Source organism: Paramisgurnus dabryanus, chromosome 8 (genome assembly GCF_030506205.2).
Source record: "Paramisgurnus dabryanus chromosome 8, PD_genome_1.1, whole genome shotgun sequence".
In the NCBI taxonomy this organism is placed as follows: domain Eukaryota; kingdom Metazoa; phylum Chordata; class Actinopteri; order Cypriniformes; family Cobitidae; genus Paramisgurnus; species Paramisgurnus dabryanus.
The window spans coordinates 29,126,943-29,145,640 of record NC_133344.1 but is presented as its reverse complement, the minus strand read 5'-3'; the positions used below and the strand labels follow the sequence as shown (position 1 = coordinate 29,145,640).

Genomic DNA, 18,698 nt, shown 5'->3' with positions numbered 1-18,698 from the left:
ATTGTGTCAAAAGCAGCAGTAAGTTCTAAGGTCTCAAAGCACAATAATAGCATAGAGTAATTATGTGCTTATATATATATATATATATATATATATATATATATATATATATATATATATATATATATATATATATATATATATATATATATATATATATATATATATATATATATATATATATATATATATATAAGCACATAAGAAAATAAATGTAGGATGTAGGAAACGAAGGACGTCAGGCTTTGTTAGTGAGGTTGCGCAGGTGACAGAAGGAGGTGGGGATAAAGAGCTGTTGATATATTAACACCCACATTTAGTCTGCGCACATCACGCAGGTAAACTCAGTCTCACATGCTAAAACAAAATCACCACGTCCTCCTACTCAACACAGATACGCTGAACCTGCGTTGAGTTTGTGAAAAAGAGGAGTGAATAGTGACCTCGTTGAAGTCTGTATGAACCGGAAGTTGTGACCAACTTTATTTCAGTATTGTTATGCATTTCAGAGTGAAACGAAATATTGAATGAGGAAAATAATGTGCGTGGTTCGTTTTTGGCTGATTGGACCAGAAAAGGACAGAGGGATAGAGAGAGGGAGAGAGAGAGAGAGAGAGAGAGAAAGAGTAGGTGGTCCTCCCATTTGTGTCCAAATCTTTTACTAGTGCATAGAATACAATACTTAAGTATAAAAAAAAATAAACTCTGCTTACTGAATAAAGATATAAAAATTTAGCTACAATTCCATCGCTCCTCTAGATTTAGGAATCATTTTAAAATTCCCAGTATTCCATGTTCATGGCAAACCCCTGATTACTAACTGAAGATGTACAATTAAGCTTAAAACTTCACACTGCTTCTAATCAGGTAAAGATAAGTATAAAAGGTCATTTAAAGACAGAGCAAAGGCTGACATCCCACCTGTTGAGAAGAAGTGGCGGTGCTCTGTAGAGTCTCTAGTTCAGTTCTGCTGGACATGACCTCGGCCTGTAGAGCTTGAAGTTTCTCTAACTGAACCCTCTCCTGCTCGTGCACACACACAGGGATTATTATTAAAGTGTACTACGTACACTAAGTGCATTATGAAGTTAACGATAAGCGTCCAACCTGCAGACTTGCAGATTCCTGAGCGGCTTTCAATCTCTCCTGCATCTCCTTCTGAACGTTCTCCACTTCATCCTGTGCGGCACGAGCCACAGTCATCTGACGCGTGACCTCTGCATTCTGGGAAACGCACACAAACACACATGCGGTTCAGTACAGTAAAGTACAGAGCCAAGGCTTTTGGCTGACCCAGTTCTGCTTGCAAGGACGTGGGTCCTGCTGACATAAGCCCCTCCGGCGAGATCAAAGTGTGTTCTTGAATGAGGGAGAGTGTGATGCCAGCTTTAAAGTGTGGCAGGATGGATCGTGCCAAGTTTCATTTGTATGAAAAATGAAGTAAAGCCTGGTGAAGGAGCTGAACCACCTGCAGGTTTACAGAGAGACACGAGACTGGAGTTAACCATCGCAAGCAGTCTCAAGTATCTCTAGGGTTGTAATGTAAGGGATAATTTAAAGGCAGCCGGTTGTTATCCCAGAAATAAGCCCAGAAAGTGTAAAGTGTCTTGTATCACACCGAAGGGGGTTATTTTTTCAATAACAACCAGCTGCCTGTACATTATGTTTTTTGAGGAAAACATTCCAGGATTTTTCTTATTTTAATGGACTTTAATGGACCCCAACACTCAACTCAACACTTAACAGTTTCTTTCAACGGAGTTTCAAAGGACTCAAAATGATTCCAAACGAGGCATACAAGTCTTATCTAGCGAAACGATTGTCATTTTTGACAAGAAAAATACAAAATATGCACTTTTAAACCACAATTTCTGCGCAACCTCACGCAATACGTCATCGCGTCAAGAAGTCACAGATGACGAATGCGAAAATACGCCCCAGTCTTTACAAGTGTGGAGAAAGAGGACCGTTCCGATGTTGTTGTATGTGGAATGATACTAATTAATGTCTTTGTGTCAGTTTATTGTTTAAAATGATCTGCAAATGTGCGTTGCAAATGTGCGTTTCATATATGTAACACGTGACCTTTCTACGTCACTACGCAATAACGTGAGATCGCGCTGGGGCGTCACAGGATCGGTGATAGACGAGAAGTTGTGGTTTAAAAGTGCATATTTTGTATTTTTCTTGTCAAAAATGACAATAGTTTCGCTAGATAACACTCGTATGCCATGTTTGGGATCATTTAGAGTCCTTTGAAACTCCGCTGAAAAAAATGTTAAGTGTTGAGTTAAGTGTTGGGGTCCATTAAAGTCCATTTAAATTAGAAAAATCCTGTTTTCCTCAAAAAAACAATTTCTTTTCGACTGAACAAAGAAAGACATCAACATTTTGGATTACATGGTGGTGAGTAAATTATCTGGACTTTTTTAAAGAAAATTGACTAATCCTTTACATTTTTGTGTAATATTAAACTTTACCTGTCAAAATGATTTGCAGCATCCTTACCGTGTGTTATTAGTTTTGAGCGGTTGTTTTCTGGTAATAATAAACCTGCAAATGTCGTGACTGGCCAATCAGAATCAAACATTCCAACGAGCCGTGTGATAAATGGGTATAAACGTACAAAATGTGCAAAAAAAACTTTGCGCTAGTCTCTTGCCTGAGACTAGAGGTTGAATACATTTGTACTACAGTCAGTGTATGGTGGATACAAGCATGCCGCACAAGCCCCGAAAGTGAAGCCCAAACAGCTCTATTGCCTATAGGTCATAAACCCCGCCTCCCCCATGTTATTCAATGGGACTTGAGACCCACTAAACAATTTAATTATACTTTAGTTATAATTATAGTTCTTTAGTAGTTTTTATCACTTATGTAAATTCAAGTGTTTGTTTTTAAAATAAGTTTGTTTTTAGTTAGTTATTTAATGCTATAAAAACAGTGTTGTCAAGGTCATGATTGACAGCTGTGATATGCGCATTCTGCAAGAGCGAGTGCGGCCCTTGACTTCGCGGCTTTACTTCCTGCTCACTACTGCACATGACTGGTCCCGAAATCGCTACAGTGCAGACTCAAGACTCAAGATGTCAGCGCCCTATCGGGACACTGACGGCTTCACTTTTCACCAACGGAAGAGGCGAATGGGCGTCATCCATCTTTTTTACAGGCTATGGGTGGATATCAGGATATCAACTCACCTTCCTCAGCAGGTCAGCATGGCTCTGGACCAGCTCGGTGTATTTTTCTTTCAGCTTGGTGTAGCGTTGTTCATTCGCCTGGGCTTTTTCTACACACAAAAAACATGAAATTAATGTAATCTTTGCACTATTTGTTCACAGAAGAAACTGGAAAACTCAAAGTTAGACCAATGTTGCTAGTACAGGATCACTAGGATGCAAACAGAGCAATGTTATAATAACACCACAACAACCACCAAATTAAATATTTTCAAGCACATGGTTGATCTACAGTATGCTTGCATGCGGGTGAATCGGACTGTATTAGTATTGGGTTGGAGGATGCTGTGGATTGTTTGCTGCTCAGCAACAGAGAGCAGCTGGGCTGTCTAATAAACATCCATCTCTGTCCTCCATCTGCAAACAGCCAGCTCTTTAATAACATATAACAGCGTTTACTGATGCTGAAGGTTCAGCCCACAAAACATGCTGCATCTTTATCATGATTACTGTTAAAAACTGATGCTCCAATACAACAGACAGAGGCAAACCAGCCAATATAATTCAATCTAAGAGGAAGGAAAACTTATAAAAATAACAACCACAATACAAAAGGGAAAGGGTGTTTATGGTTTACAAAAGAGGAAGAGAATAATCATTTGTGTTACTTTTGTGGACCTGAGGTTGATGCCCACTTCTTAGTTTTATTTGCTCTAATCTCATTGATTCTGGGAATCAAACCCACAATGTTTTATGCTGATGATGCTTTGCTCCACCAGCTGAGCTACAGCAACACAGGATGAGACAAAATTTCTTACTCTCGATTTCACTGAGGCTTCGTTGTTCTTTCTCCGTGTCCTCTTTGACCCTCCGAAGGTCGTCTAGCTCCGCCCTCAGGAACTCGCTCTCTCCCAGAGCCTGCTGCTTCAGGTGTGTCTGCTCCGCTAGTTCCGCCTCCAGTTCATTCACACGCCCCCGCAGTGCTTGGCAAAGACGCCCACTCTGTGAATGGCCAAAACGTGCAATTTTCATTTAGGGACTTTAATACTTTCACTTCTGTTCCTCTGTTGTATCTGTAGGTTCTCACCTCTAGTCTAAAAGACTCCAATTCCTCTTTCAGGGCCTGTATCTCAGCTGAGAGCTGCTCGATCAATCGGTCTCTGATAAAGATACAAATACGACATTTATACGTATGCAAACAATGTCTCTGTAGTTTTACAGGTACAACAGATGACACACTGGGTAATGATATTTTGGTTAACGATCTTACTTATCGTCTTTGCGCATGCCGTTTTGACCGTTGAAGTTGAATGGGTCTGTTGCGGCAGAGGTCCCGAAAAGGTCATCGAATTTAGTGTCCGCAGGGCCCTAATGGAGATCAAGCACAATGATAGGTATTCTCATCTTTACACAGTCAACCTTTGGGATGTACAATACAGAAATTCTAGCATAATTATTGTCCGGTTATGAGCGCTAATAGCTATATGGTTGATTATAAATATATAGCACATCAGGAAAAACAAGTTAAAGGCATAGTTCACCCAAAAATTAAAATTCTGTCATCATTTACTCACCCTCATGTTGTAACAAACCTATAACCTGTAAAACAAAGGAAGATATTTTGAGAAATGTTTGTAACCAAACCGTTCATGGACACATTTACTTCCATAGTATTCTTTTTCCTACTATGGAAGTGAATGGGGTCCACAAACAGTTTGGCTACAAACATTTCTCAAAATATCTTCCTTTGTGTTCATCAGAAATAAAGAAATTCATGCGGGTTTGTAACAACGTGAGAGTGAGTAAATAATGACAGACTTTTCATTTTTTGGGTGAACTATCCCTTTAATAAAAAAACTATAATTAATAGCTTTACAAGTGCACTTATAAACAAAGTTTTGTATGAAAAACTATGTTGAATGTGAAGACGCATTGACGTCAGAGCCACGCGCAATACAAGTTTAGGTGCTAGAAGGAGTTCAGGTCCGAGCAAGAGTCCAAGACGCACGCATCGAGTCGACGTGCGTGGAAGAAGGAATCCGCACACGTTACAATCTCTCTCACACAAACTGAAGCCCACAAACCCTCTCATGCGGGGAAAAGCACGCAATGCGCATGTTAATGTGAAACTATGATGATAATAACAACTATCGCCAACTATTGTCATGAAAGCCCGCTGTTAGCGATATGTCTGACGATCGGCGATAAACGATATTACCATCTATCGGCACAACCCTAGATGTTACGTAATATGTTATAGTGATGCGTTACTGTGTGTAGTACCGGGAGAGGTGGTACTTCTGTGTCCACCAGATCTTCAGTCTCCACCACATGTTCACTCTCAGGAGACGAGGCCTCCGCTGGGATCACCACCACTGGACTGATGTGCTCGGAGAGGGCCGACGCCCGCAGGAAGTTCGGGGGATTCTGAGAATACAAATAAAAATGTGAATAATCAGAGAAAAGGTTTAGGAAGGCTACATAAAGTTACGTCATGTCTTTTCACTAAGACACATTCTGTTTGGTATGCAGGAGTCTTACCTCAGGAAGTTGTGGGATCTGAATCAATCTCTTGAAAAACTGTAGGTTACTGGAGCGATAGAATAGACTCTTTAGTCTAGAGAGAGAGAGAGATTTAGACAGAAACTGAGAAATAAAGTGAAAAAATGACAAAAGGGAGAGTGGCACTCGGCACAGCGGGAACTCGAGCGAGTCACACCATCTGTCCTGACAGAGAGACAATAAATATTGAACCGACAGACTCACTTTTTAAACTGCTCTTGAAAACGATCTCTGTGCCCCTGAAGAGTATCTGCTGGCAGACCTGGAGGATAGGAGAAAACATTTAAAATGACGACATTTACATGTACACTAATAACGTGATTATTTCCAATAATCAGAGTAAGGACTTAATCGCAGTAACATGCTTACATGATTTTATTATCTGCATTATTCACTAATAATTGTGGTTTTTATTTGCACAGCACAAATAATGAACTCGCATATAGGTGTGTTACTAATCACCATTTTAATTTATTTACGTAAAATGACCCTATGGACGCATTTGTTTTTCATGCCGTGATGAACACAGAAATATTATGACAATGCCTGTAACCATTTCATATGCCGTTTCTGGATAAAGGCAAAACTGTGAGTCGTGTTGACAGATTCCTAATGCCAAGTTTACTACGAAGGTGTGTGACAAAAAATGCACGTGCACTTTAGTTAGTGGGGTTTAGATACGATTAAAGTGTTTACATGGCCGTGTATTGTGATTAAAATCAGCATACGCACGTTTTAATATGATTACACTTAATGCGATTATGAGCTTAAATCGCATTATTTTGATAGAGGTATTGTGTTTACATGAGATGCAATCACAATATTTCCAAAATCTAATTATAATCGCATTATGAGGGTGCATGTAAACGTAATCAATGGTAATATAAAGCTAAATGACTGTATGCCAAGCCTGACCAGTAACTATTGGCACCATTACATTTAATTTGATTTATTAAGACCGCATTACATTACTCACTGTTTATGAATAAGGGCTAAATATATAAACAGTATATTTGACGTGTACACAGACGTTCGACACATATGCATTGCGACAAAATGCAATGCATCTCATGGGCTAAATACTACATTCTCCTGCAAGCATATGCGTGACTTACATGTACAATGTATGAGGTGGTTTCATAAATCAGGCGGTGTACATACATTACGCGAGCACTCTACTAAAGATGAAAATCGCGGTATGCGGACCCTCACACATGCATAAAAATAAGTTACTGCTTCATGTTCCTCTGTATGTGTTAGAGACATAAAGGGTTGCAGAGGGTTAAACTCACAGGAGTGGAGTTTGAAGAGCAGTTTGACGGTGTAATCATACAGATGACTGCTGTCCAGAATGACCTGGATCAGAGGAGCCAAACGACACTGACCAGCCGCTGTCACAGACACTGAACGAGACATATCCAACGAGCTGAACACTGAAAAAAAAAACACAAACAACATCCCATATAAAGTACAACAGACAGCAGATCAAACAGTTTAACAGAATTATTATCATCATCCCTTTCTAACAACAGAAATATATCAATAGATAAAGGTTAGACTTGAACCTTGATTGCCTTATGTAACCGCCATGTGTGCTAATCTTTGTACTACAGCTTACACAAATCAAGCCTTTATTTATGCATTTTCAATGCAATACACTTATAGTGAAAATAATGTTTTTCCTCATACCGTTTCAGGGACTTTCTACCTTAAACGACAGTAACTTATTTTTATTTTATTTTAACATGCTCTTTATCCAACCTATCCTGCTCATCGCCTCATTCACATTCATCTCCATCAGTCTCTCGCCCCCACCCATCTCATGCTCATTGATGCAGGCTCCTATGAGACTCAGTGTTCTCAGCACACAGAGGTGTGGTTTCCTGTACCAGTGAGCTGTGCTTGTGCCAGCGGCTCCCTAACGCTTCCAGCACAGGCATACTGTGATCTAGCAGTGTTCGCGGTAGATTTAGGCAACTTTGGGTCTAACAGTTAAGCGCAATCAGGACAATTTTCATTAATAGCATAGTCACACACTTACAGTACATGCTTATTTGCAAAACAAAGAGAGATGTAACACATGCAGGTGGTAACTTAATTTAAAAGGTATTTCAAGCAAAATCTGAATAAAAAAATAAATAATTAAAAATTAAATCACAGCCAGTCAGAAGATATAAAAAATATGTCAGTATATAAACAATTATTAAATAAAAAAATGTAACATTATAAGAATACATTATTTATGAAAAATTGAAAAAAAAATCAATACAGTATTTATTGAAATTGGGCTATTGGTTCCGTTTGCTTCCTATTATTTACCTTTAAAGATCTATAGTAAATTATATATTTGTCGCAATGTGACTATATCTGATCATTATTATTCATGAAGAACTTTTATCCACTGAGATCCCTTCGTAGGCGAAGCTGTCCGCTGTGACATCACGGTAGATAAATGAATAAATTCTGTTTCTAAAAGAGAATCTGCTTTCACTTGTCCCATATCGCTGTAACAGCTAGTTAGGACAAAAGCGTACATAAAAAAGATTAACATGGAAAATATATATTTTACTGTACGTTTCAACGTCACCTCTGGTTAAAGGAACTGCAAGTAGGATTTACCCCCATCTAGTGGTAAAATTGTATTTTGCATTCAAGCAAAAACAGTGCTCTCTAGCACCTCGCCTTTCCAAATGCATGTTGCAACTACGGTAGCCGATATGTAATCACTGATCTCCTTTGTCCAATGCAGTTGGTTCACATGTTCTGAATGAAAACACGCTTTGAAAACGCGTTGGTAGGCAAGTGCTTTTTGTCCCTCTCTGCTATTATAGTTTATCAATACGGCGAAACGATATGGATGCCTCCTTGGACTTACCATTCAATGTAAGTAAAGAGAAGAAATTCTAAGCTTACAAAGAAAAGTCATATCATTGGCAGAGGTCAAAACCGAAATTTCAAAACTTGAGCACAACTTTGAAAAGTCAATGTGCGTGAACTCTGACACTAGAAAAGCCACATCACGCAGAATGTCTGTGTTATTTTGAGTATTTGCACACAGGTTTTACCATCGCGTTTTGTTGTGTAGCACTGTGATAAGGGTTTAGCACTGTGATTTCTAACGGCCTAGCGCTGTGATAACGGTTTAGCAATTTTGAGCAATAGATCCAGATGCTTGCTTTCAGTACAGTTCATGACTTACCGAGCGTTTTAACGCGACTCAAATACCCGATGCCTGGACTACATTCACCATAATTACACAACCAAATCTGTGAGAGAATGCAAAAGCATTTAAATATATTGTGTTCTCCATATAAGTCAAAATACCCCGACGAGCAGTTAACAGGAATATTAAAATTCCTGTTAAAATTAACATTAATATTAAAATTCCTGTTAAAATTAACATATTATATTTTACTGTACTATTTTATAGTTTACTGTACTTAAAATCTATTCTTTGGAAAAGCTTTTCCTAAACATTGTGGGTTTATTTGTTTTCCAGTACTTTTCCAGTCCAGGAAAATTATGTTTTAAAATTCCCTAACTTTTACAGGTTTTCCAGGACCATATGAACCCTGGGCTCTACATTAACACTAATAATGTTGTAAATAACGTTCAATTTCTTGCAAAAAATAATCGATGGGCTTCACAAGACGTCAATTTGTCACCAGGAGTCACAGTGATTACTTTTGTATTGGATGTATCTGCTTTTTGAAGCGGCGAAAACTGTTGACTTATTATTTGAATCACAGAGCACTGAGGTTTCTCATCTTTGTTGTTCTACTGAAGAAACAATGTCACCAACATATCGGATGGCCCTAGGGTGAGTAAATAAACAGCAAAATAAAATTTTTGGGTGAACTATCCCTTTAAATCACAAACTTACCACCAAGAAAAAGATTCAGTTCACACTCCAGATAATCAAACATCTCCACTGTTAACTGGAAGCTACAAACGTTGAGAAGACAGAAAACATAATCAACTCCCTTTTCATAAACGGACACAAAAAGCAAGATTGTGTTTTTACATTTAATAAAATAAATAAACAAATTCCACCTCAGAATAAACCTCTAATATCTATGTTATGGTATTTGTTCACAATCAGAAGTGAAACCATCAGACCAAAGCAATACTCACAAATTATTGACGTCGTTCTCGCCGGCTTCATCAAGCTGTCTATTTGACATCTGAAGGTTGCCAGGGAAACGAGGATTCTGGGAGAGAAGACGTGGGTGTACATTATATTTGTGGGAGTCTAACTCAATACAATCTTTTTAAACACCATGAATACAATTTGTCACGTGTTGATGTATTTTTTACTGAAATGGGAAGTTAGAGCAGGACAAATGGTAAAGCTTGTCCATTTTTTTATAATAAAAAAGTCATCAGTCATAATTCGCAGTCAGTGGCAGGTGGAAAAAAGTGGACTGGAGGCATTTTATGCAAAAATCTTTACACATTACTTAGCATGAGATGCTTGAGCAACATGCTTATCTGCTAAATATCTAAATACTTAAATAAAAAAAAACTAACAAACATGGACTACAATGTCCTAAAACTCCTGTTTAACTAAATATCAATGCTCAAAAAGAAAGACTTCTATGTCCGAAATAGCCCCTATACCCGAGTACATTTAGTAGTGGACATTATCAAATGCACTCATTCAATCCCATGATGCATTGCAATATAAACACACAACTGATGTATGCTCACTTATAGCTGTCCTGCTACTCATCCAGTGAGGCTCACACTGAATAAATTCCCACGTTTCAAGACAAGATGACACCAGCAATCCTTCCTGCGAACTCACCGTGTGAATTCACTTGATTTCATTCACTCTTTCTAGTGCAATATAGTAACATAGGGAATAGTGAACAAGTGTATGAGGGCGATTTTGAAGACAGCCCTAGAGCAAAAAGAAGATCTGTGGAGATGATAAATGCTCAGTAAAGGTCCTCAAGGTCTCAATCACTCACTTTGATGTGAAACTCCATTTTGGTGATGAGCAGTTTGAGGTAGATGCTGCACAGCTTCCCGTAGCCTTCGCTCAAATGACCCTGAAAGGAGAGGAACGGAGCGATCACTTGAAAATTTAAATGATGTCATCACCCTTCATATGCAGCACAGGCAGCTAATAAGGCCTTGACGCATTCTCAGTTTTTCTCTACAATTATGAGTCATTGGAGCTGATAGAGGTCAAGTTTGGGGAGTGTGAACATGTTTGTGTACACACATAACAGGAACAGCTGGAAATATAGTAAATGAGCTCATTCTTTCACTTCCTGTCCCCTTTACCACTCATTGTGACATCATCAACAGGAAGTGGACTTAACCGTTCACAGGAAGTGTTTTGCGTTAGTGTATCGTCAGCTAGTACTACAGGTCCTTACACTACACAAAAAGTTACAACTCAGCATGTTCCACCTGACCCTTCCTGTTGACTCCTGTGTAAAATATTTTGTCACCATTTACTTTTCCTCATGTCAATCGGTTTCTTCTCTGAAACACAACAGGAAATATTTTCAAGAATATTCAAACTAGTTAACAAAAACACAGCAAAAGCGTAAGAAAAGCTGCCGATGCAATTAATGCAGAATGAGCAATGTTCTTATATCGATATTTTGAGCTTTAGCAAAACTAATTTGGAAACAAGGTGATCTGTGTGTCAAATTCAAATATAGTGGCACATTGATTCATATATATTTTTTATTTATTTGCTTATGCCGTTCTAAAGGGGATCGCACACCGGCCAAAAAAATAATAATAATCGAACATAGTTTTCATGAGTATACGCATGTCCGCGCCGCCCAACTGTGACTCAGGAAGTTCCTCAAATCCCTGTCGCGCCACTCACATAATTTAACATTAAATAACATCATATGTGTCCCAAATCATTAACATTTAACATTGGCTGCTAACGTATATTTTGCCTTTTTGAAGTAGATGCTATCTGACGAAGCTCGCGCTATTTAATGTGCACTTCCGGTTTACAATACCTCAGAGTTGTCCTAGACGCGACTCGACGTGGCGCTGAGCTGCGTGGCCGGTGTGCGATCCCCTTTAAAGTGATACTCCAGACAAATATTAAAATTACCCCATGATTTACTCACTCCAAAGCAATCCAAGAAACATGTGTCCATCATCATTCAGACGAACATATTTGGAGTTATTTTAGTAAATGTCCTTGCTTTCCAAGCTTATAATGGAGGAAAAAAAGTCATCAGGGTACAACTTCTAACTTTGAAGCCCAAAAAAGTGCATCCATTTTTCACAGAAGTAATCCATATGGCTCCAATGGATTAATAAATATCTTGCGGGTATTTGATGCAATATTGTAAGAAAAATATCCATATTAAAGTTAATGAACTATAATAACTAACTTCCAGTAACAACACCATCTTGGACAAGCTAGCTATTATAGTTTATAAAGTTTGAAATTTGATTTTTATGGGTTTAAAGTCAGTTGTTTCCTGTTTGGAAGCTTGGAATAGCAAGACCAGATCCTGTGGATGCACAAAGTCCCTCCCACCAGATGTCGTTATTCTTTAATTTAATTTAGCTAAAGGAAAGGGTATTTTTTTCAGTGAACTATTCCTTTAAAATCACTACTTTATCTTTCACTGAAGACCGTCAAAAGTCACGAAGATGAGTAATTGTTGACAGTGAATTTAAATAAAAAAGGTCCAATTTAAATTCAAGTTGACTTTAAGACTAATGTCTGGGCATGCACATAATATAAGGGACTGGTACCCATTACAAGTCAAGCTCTGCACGTCTTCCTCCACCTCCAGTGCCAAACACAAACCCGTCATCATTAGCTAATTTCAGATCATCTCTCTGCTGAAGATATAGTGCACTGAGTCATGCACTGAATGTCGATGTATTCAGCTGTCCATCATCACAAATTAAAATTAGCCTGCTGACTGACAATCTGACAGTTTCTGTCAGTTTCTCTGGGACGAGCCTCTACTTCACTGTGAAATCATTCAGTCCGGCTGCCGTCAAATGCGTATACTCGCTTACCCACATCCTGCTCATGTCGGTCAGGTCAGACTTGTGCCTCATGGAGTCTTTAATGACCTGAGAGGAGAGAGAGAGAGTTTGAGAGACTGTGGAATGCTTATAGCTTGGCTCCTAAATCTATTAAGCCAATTTGAGGTCTATTTCCTATATTATAAGCAGCTACCTTTAAAAGGTAGGATCCTAAATAAAACAGAAGGCCAAAAAGTGTTGTTCACGATTAAGATATTGGCACATTTCATTATGTTTTGATCTTTTCACAAGAGTAGTGTTATCTATCATCTTCAAATAATTGTTTTGTACTGGAAACAGAGCTGTATATTTGTTTAAAATGGATCTGTGTTTTACATTAGTTTTTTGGGGGGAGCAAAGCTGATATTGAGACAAACATTACATAACTGAAAAACTGAGTGAGTGACAAACGGATAAAATGAGATGAAGCAATAGAGGGGTAGAATTAGATGCACGTCGGCATACTCACGCTTGGATGGCCGTCCCTCAGCAGCTTGTGGAAGACATGGCAAAATTTCCAGCAGAGCACCGCATTGCTGGAGAGGGGCAGGCGGTTGACAGCAAGCCAGAAGGTGTGAGCCCCCTTCTCATGATGCGTTCCCAATATACAAGGTGAAAACTGCGGTCAAGGATAAAACTGGGAAACACAGCTGTGTACTGTGTTAACGCTTTCACATTACAAACCCTGATGTCCTGTTTACACCTGGCACTGGCATCCAACTCAGTAATCCCATCACAAATCATGACGAATGAGTCTTAAATACCTAAGGTTTATTTTCGTGCATATGCCACTTACCACATCAGACTGCATGTTGCATGGACACTATATCTGGAAGAGCCTTTCATATCAATGCAAGGTTTCAATGCTATTTCGTTCGATTATAAAATGTCTTAAGTACAGTAGTTATTTTTGTAAAAATGATGATGGTACTTTCAAAAAGATCTGCGAACTGCACTTCATGACTTTCTTGGGTGCTGTGTGTATATATGAAAAGTTTGGTTCCAAAACGCAATAAATCTATTTTGATACATTTCGGTAAAAACATGTTTTCTATACCAAGAAAGTGACAAGATGAAAACCACTATTTTCTGTTACAAACTTTCACATAGCATCTTTAGGTTATAAAAACATAAAAAAATCAAATCCATAACTTGATTTTCAAAGATTTTTTATAAAAATGGATTATTTTTTCCACAAAATGCAATAAATCCATGACAAATTTTTTTCAAAATGCTATAAATCTATTCAATCAATAGCCTATATAGATGTGCATTCATCTTTGCCATTTTATATTCATTTAGTTGAACAGTGTTATACACTGATAAAAAACATTAATGTCATTAATCAAAACACTTACTTTGTGATATTAAGAACGCTGTCATTTCTGCGGTTATACTTGACGTCGTCTCTTAATATTTTTCACAGCGATCAACTGTAAAATGTTTTGGTCCTGCTCGATTTTCGTTGACTGAGTAAAATTATGGAAAGTTTTTCATAAGATCGCCTGGGGTCAATGTGTTAGCACGAGAGAAGCTAGATGCTGTTGGGAGAACAAGCACCCGTCTCACGAGTGCCTCTCGCGTAAATTATTAGATGTTAATGGCTTACGTTTCTTTCCCGTTACAGAAAACCATCACAGGTTTATCAATGCCATTAAAAGTAATATTTTGTTTTTGTTTGTTTGTTGATCACGAAGTATAAAGTAGATGAGGAAAACTAAGATTCCGTGTACTCAACGCGCCGCCATTGTTTGTTTACATTGCGTGGAATGGTGCGCTGTAATGTGTGGAGCAGATTTATTGCATTCTGTGGAAAAGGAGGAGTGGCGTTTATTGCGTTTTGGGAAAAAAGGGAGAAAAGATGACAGAATAACACGGCGGATATTGGATTTTGCGTAAAATTAAGAATTTACTTTACTTTACTGATATAATACTGATTCTGGCAGTAACTCATTTTTTTTTCAAAAATGGCATTTATTGCGTTTTGGAACAAAACTCTTCATATATATCTACATAAAGCATACATGCGCATATAGGCGGTTTCAGCAGCAACAACATAAGCTTGTCGTCTCCACTCATCTTTAGCAAACCAAGACATTTTATTTTCTCCAGAGATCCGTTTAGCCACTAGCAAGACCGATAAATAAATACAGACTGGAAATTCACTTCGGTTCAAGGGTGTAATCACTATAAAATGCGTGTGTCCAATGAAACTGTCTATAGTACTAGTTTTGTTTATATGTAACTATGCTAAGTCACTGTAGCTTATCCTCTGCATGTTTTTATACACTATATACCAAATAGTCCAGTCCACTACCAAAAAAAGGATATTCCTGGCATGCTTTTCTTTGACTGCAACCTCCTGTGTATTGATGGCTTTGTTGATGCTGACTGCCTGTGGGGGAAAATGCAGAAAATGAAACATTTTGTTATTCGTTCTGCTCTTCTACACGAGTTCAAGTTTAAAAAGCAGCTCATGGCAGAGAAGTCTTCCTGTGTGCCGAGGGAAACAGTAAGTGTGTGTTTCAGTGAAGGCCTATTGAGCAACTCTAACCGCTGCTGTGCAACAGCCACTGAATACAAATGATGTTCGACTCTAGTAGTGCTGGTCAACGGGCAGCAGTACCTAAAAGACTCTTTTATTTCAGAGAGAGAACCCTGCTGCTTGCAATCCTAAGTGTTTATGATCCATTTGCCGGTCATATATATGTAGAGCAAACCTGAGTGAGATATCTAAAAGACATTAAGCATCTGTTGTGCACACGCCCTATCCTCTCTCACAGATTCCTGCTCTGGCATAAAAGCCTAATTCTAGGTAGGACAATTTGGTACCTGCATAACATAATGGTGCTTTTTGTTTAAACATGCATCACATATTTAGCACGGTCAGCTGAACATAATGAGCTTTTATCTGACTCTCCGGCCCAGCACACGGATGTGTAAGCCTAGTCAAGTCTCTCAGTCTTACTTCCTATAAACATAATAAGCTCTTTTTTACATACAGCATTGGTTCTCAGATTTTTAAGTGCGCAGCTCTGGAATCTATTCAGGTGATCTCAGGGTCTGGCGGTACCACTTTTAGCATAGCTAAGCTTAGCATAATTCATTAAATCTGATTAGATCATTTGCATCGCGCTCAAAAATGACCAAAAAGTTTCAATATTTTTCCTATTTAAAACTTGACTCTTCTGTAGTTACATCGTGTACTAAGTCCGACGAAAAATTTAAAGTTGCAATTTTCTAGACAGATATGGCTAGGAACTATACTCTCAGTCTGGTGTAATAATCAAGGAACTTTGCTGCTGGAGGCGCAATGAATGACATTACACAGCACCCGAAAATAGTCCCCAGCTATTGAAAGCACTATTTTCAGGCGCTGCGTAATCTACATGGACTCTGCATTGCTAACTTTGGAAAACTGCTAGTTTCTTATAGACCAACCCAATAGGATTTTTAGCAATGCTTTTATGCTAAAAATGGCACCTATCCTTAAACAGCAGTTGAATTGTAGGCTTCTTCCATGTGAGTAGTTTAAATATCACAACACACTCTTTCCAGGAACCAACGAAGAATTCAGAACTGATAAACATATGACTAAAATAATCAGGTCTGTTAAAAATTGGACGAAGTAAAGTTTCCATTAACGAAAAGGAAATTAAGACCTTTAAAAAGATACACAACTAAAGTTTCCCCAAAACACTTTAGTTCCAGCTAGTGTGAGCCATTCAGAGATTTGTAGACACTGAGACTTTGTCATTCGTATGGATGCGGTGTGCCAGCTGCCCAGGTCTCTTGGCATTGGTCTGTGAATAACTTGGCTCTCTCACAAGCACGGCAGCTGATGACAAAGTGATAATCACTTTATAAAGTAAGAAAAGGGAAATAAGGTGAGAGCTTAAGAATAGGGAGGGTATGAGTAGATAGAGGAGTGTTCATCTCCATAGATGAATCTGTAATGAAAATATGTCTGGGTCACATTCCATCCAGTCTCACATCGTCTGTGACTTTTGCAAATCCCAAGGGATGAATTCATCATCAAAAGCACTTGTAGGTAGCCTGCTCCGTTTCTAAATGTGACATTGTTCGGGATTTAAATACAACCCTGTTTGCACTTAAAGGACAAGTTCGGTATTTTAGACTTAAAGCCCTGTTTTCAGATTGTTTATGATGAAATAGAACGGTTTTGACTGAAATTTCGACATTTGCGGCTGCCCTGAGAATTTTCGCGTGTTTGTGTTTCAGCTCAGACCTCTACAATGGGTTTAATGGTGCACTGGAACAATCCTTTCTAAAATGCATTAAACTTTCGTTTACAAAGACGTGAAACTCACCGAGTGGTCAGTGGTGTTCACTGATATGTTCACACAAAAATCGCTGCAAAATACGCATTCCAACAGGTTTTATCGTAGTTTTTACCAACTCCATTGACTTGTATTAGATGTGCTGTGAGGTACGGTATTACTCCGTCGCCGGGACCGTTGTTTGTATTCTTGCAATTGGCAATGGCGGATTAGCGTTTGGAAAAATAGGTCCACAAGTTAACAACGAATGCTAAAACAGCTGTTGGAAAGCATCTTTTGTAGCGATTTTTGTGTGAGCATATCAGTGAACGCCCCTGACCACTCGGTGAGTTTCACGTCTTTGTAAACGAAAGTTTAATGCATTTTAGGAAGGATTGTTCCAGTGCACCATTAAACCCATTGTAGAGGTCTGAGCTGAAACACAAACACGCGAAAATTCTCAGGGCAACCGCAAATGTCGAAATTTCAGTCAAAACCATTCTATTTCACCATAAACAATCTGAAAACAGGGCTTTAAGTCTAAAATACCCAACTTGTCCTTTAAAGGTGACTTTTAGAAGGATGCAGAATGGAATATAATATTAGGGACGCACCAATTGACCGGGTTGGTGTGGTGGTTATAGAATGTATGTGTGTGTAGAGAGGCGTGCATGGGCGTATGTGCACACACATTGATGCATATAGGCCTTATATATAATGCCTACATATATTTAGAAATATAACAATGTAAACGAGGATCAGATATATGTTTCTTAACAAATGTGCATGTTAAAAGGCACCAATTTCTTTTTCCACCGGTGGTTGTTGGTCACAGCGTCAAGCAATGCTTGGGTCACTTATAGCGCTTTTCCATTGCATAGTACCCCACATTTGGTTTGGGTCAGGTCGGGTCAGCTCACCCCACTTTGGCTTGGTTAGATTTTCCATCAAGTTTAGTAACACTTCGGAGTGGGAGGGATTATAGGCGTGTCGTTATATTTGCGCTGCCTACTGCTGTGACATCATACAAGTGAGAGCGTTGTTGTACATCCCCATACATTTATTTATTTCTTAGTCTGCCACAAAAGTAAAATTGACCACCACAAGTAGCACATCGCGCTTATCACTACCTCTATCTCATATGACAGTTTTTGTACAAAAACCCGTGACGTTAAGTTGCATTTAAGCATATACACGGACGTGAGCGTTGCGAATGGTGTTCCTGAATCTCAACCTATGGATGTTATTCATCGCTAAAAGGGAGTTTGGGTGATTACAGCAGAGCACAGACGACAACATGTTAACCTTAGTGCTAGCTTGCGCAGTCTCGAGCAAAGGAAATCTTTTACATTAGCAATGACACTGGTAGTGACGATTCTCTCAGACCAATCAGTGATCTACAATGTTTTCGCATCATGTTTTGGTATAAGCTTGGGTCGCTTGGAACCCCAACGTAGGTGGTCCGAAACAAGTATCGGATACTACGTACTGCACCCAGTGGAAAAGTTCACAAAAGTAAGCTGACCCAAACCAAACCGTGGGGTATAATGCAATGGAAAGGCGCCATTAGCAACAACAGAAGCTCTGGAGCGCCCACGTATTTTGAAGAGGAGGAAAGCACCGCGAAACCTTTTTGGGGTTATAATGT

At 38.8% G+C, this 18,698-nt stretch overlaps 1 protein-coding gene across 2 annotated transcripts in view; it reads right to left on the bottom strand.

The window, feature by feature from the left end:
- The window catches only part of hip1 (huntingtin interacting protein 1), a 47,619-nt gene that overhangs the window by 10,052 nt on the left and 18,869 nt on the right, over window positions 1-18,698 (bottom strand). For both annotated transcript variants that reach the window (XM_065281420.2, XM_065281421.2), the window contains exons 2-17: window positions 15,102-15,165; window positions 13,240-13,382; window positions 12,762-12,818; window positions 10,715-10,795; window positions 9,876-9,952; window positions 9,625-9,686; window positions 7,034-7,174; window positions 5,946-6,003; window positions 5,721-5,796; window positions 5,463-5,606; window positions 4,450-4,547; window positions 4,267-4,339; window positions 3,998-4,181; window positions 3,201-3,289; window positions 1,108-1,224; window positions 922-1,023 (exon numbers count right to left, since the gene is read on the bottom strand). In XM_065281420.2, the coding sequence (XP_065137492.1) occupies window positions 922-1,023; window positions 1,108-1,224; window positions 3,201-3,289; window positions 3,998-4,181; window positions 4,267-4,339; window positions 4,450-4,547; window positions 5,463-5,606; window positions 5,721-5,796; window positions 5,946-6,003; window positions 7,034-7,174; window positions 9,625-9,686; window positions 9,876-9,952; window positions 10,715-10,795; window positions 12,762-12,818; window positions 13,240-13,382; window positions 15,102-15,165 (1,566 nt within the window). The remainder of the gene's footprint in view (window positions 1-921; window positions 1,024-1,107; window positions 1,225-3,200; window positions 3,290-3,997; window positions 4,182-4,266; window positions 4,340-4,449; window positions 4,548-5,462; window positions 5,607-5,720; window positions 5,797-5,945; window positions 6,004-7,033; window positions 7,175-9,624; window positions 9,687-9,875; window positions 9,953-10,714; window positions 10,796-12,761; window positions 12,819-13,239; window positions 13,383-15,101; window positions 15,166-18,698) is intronic.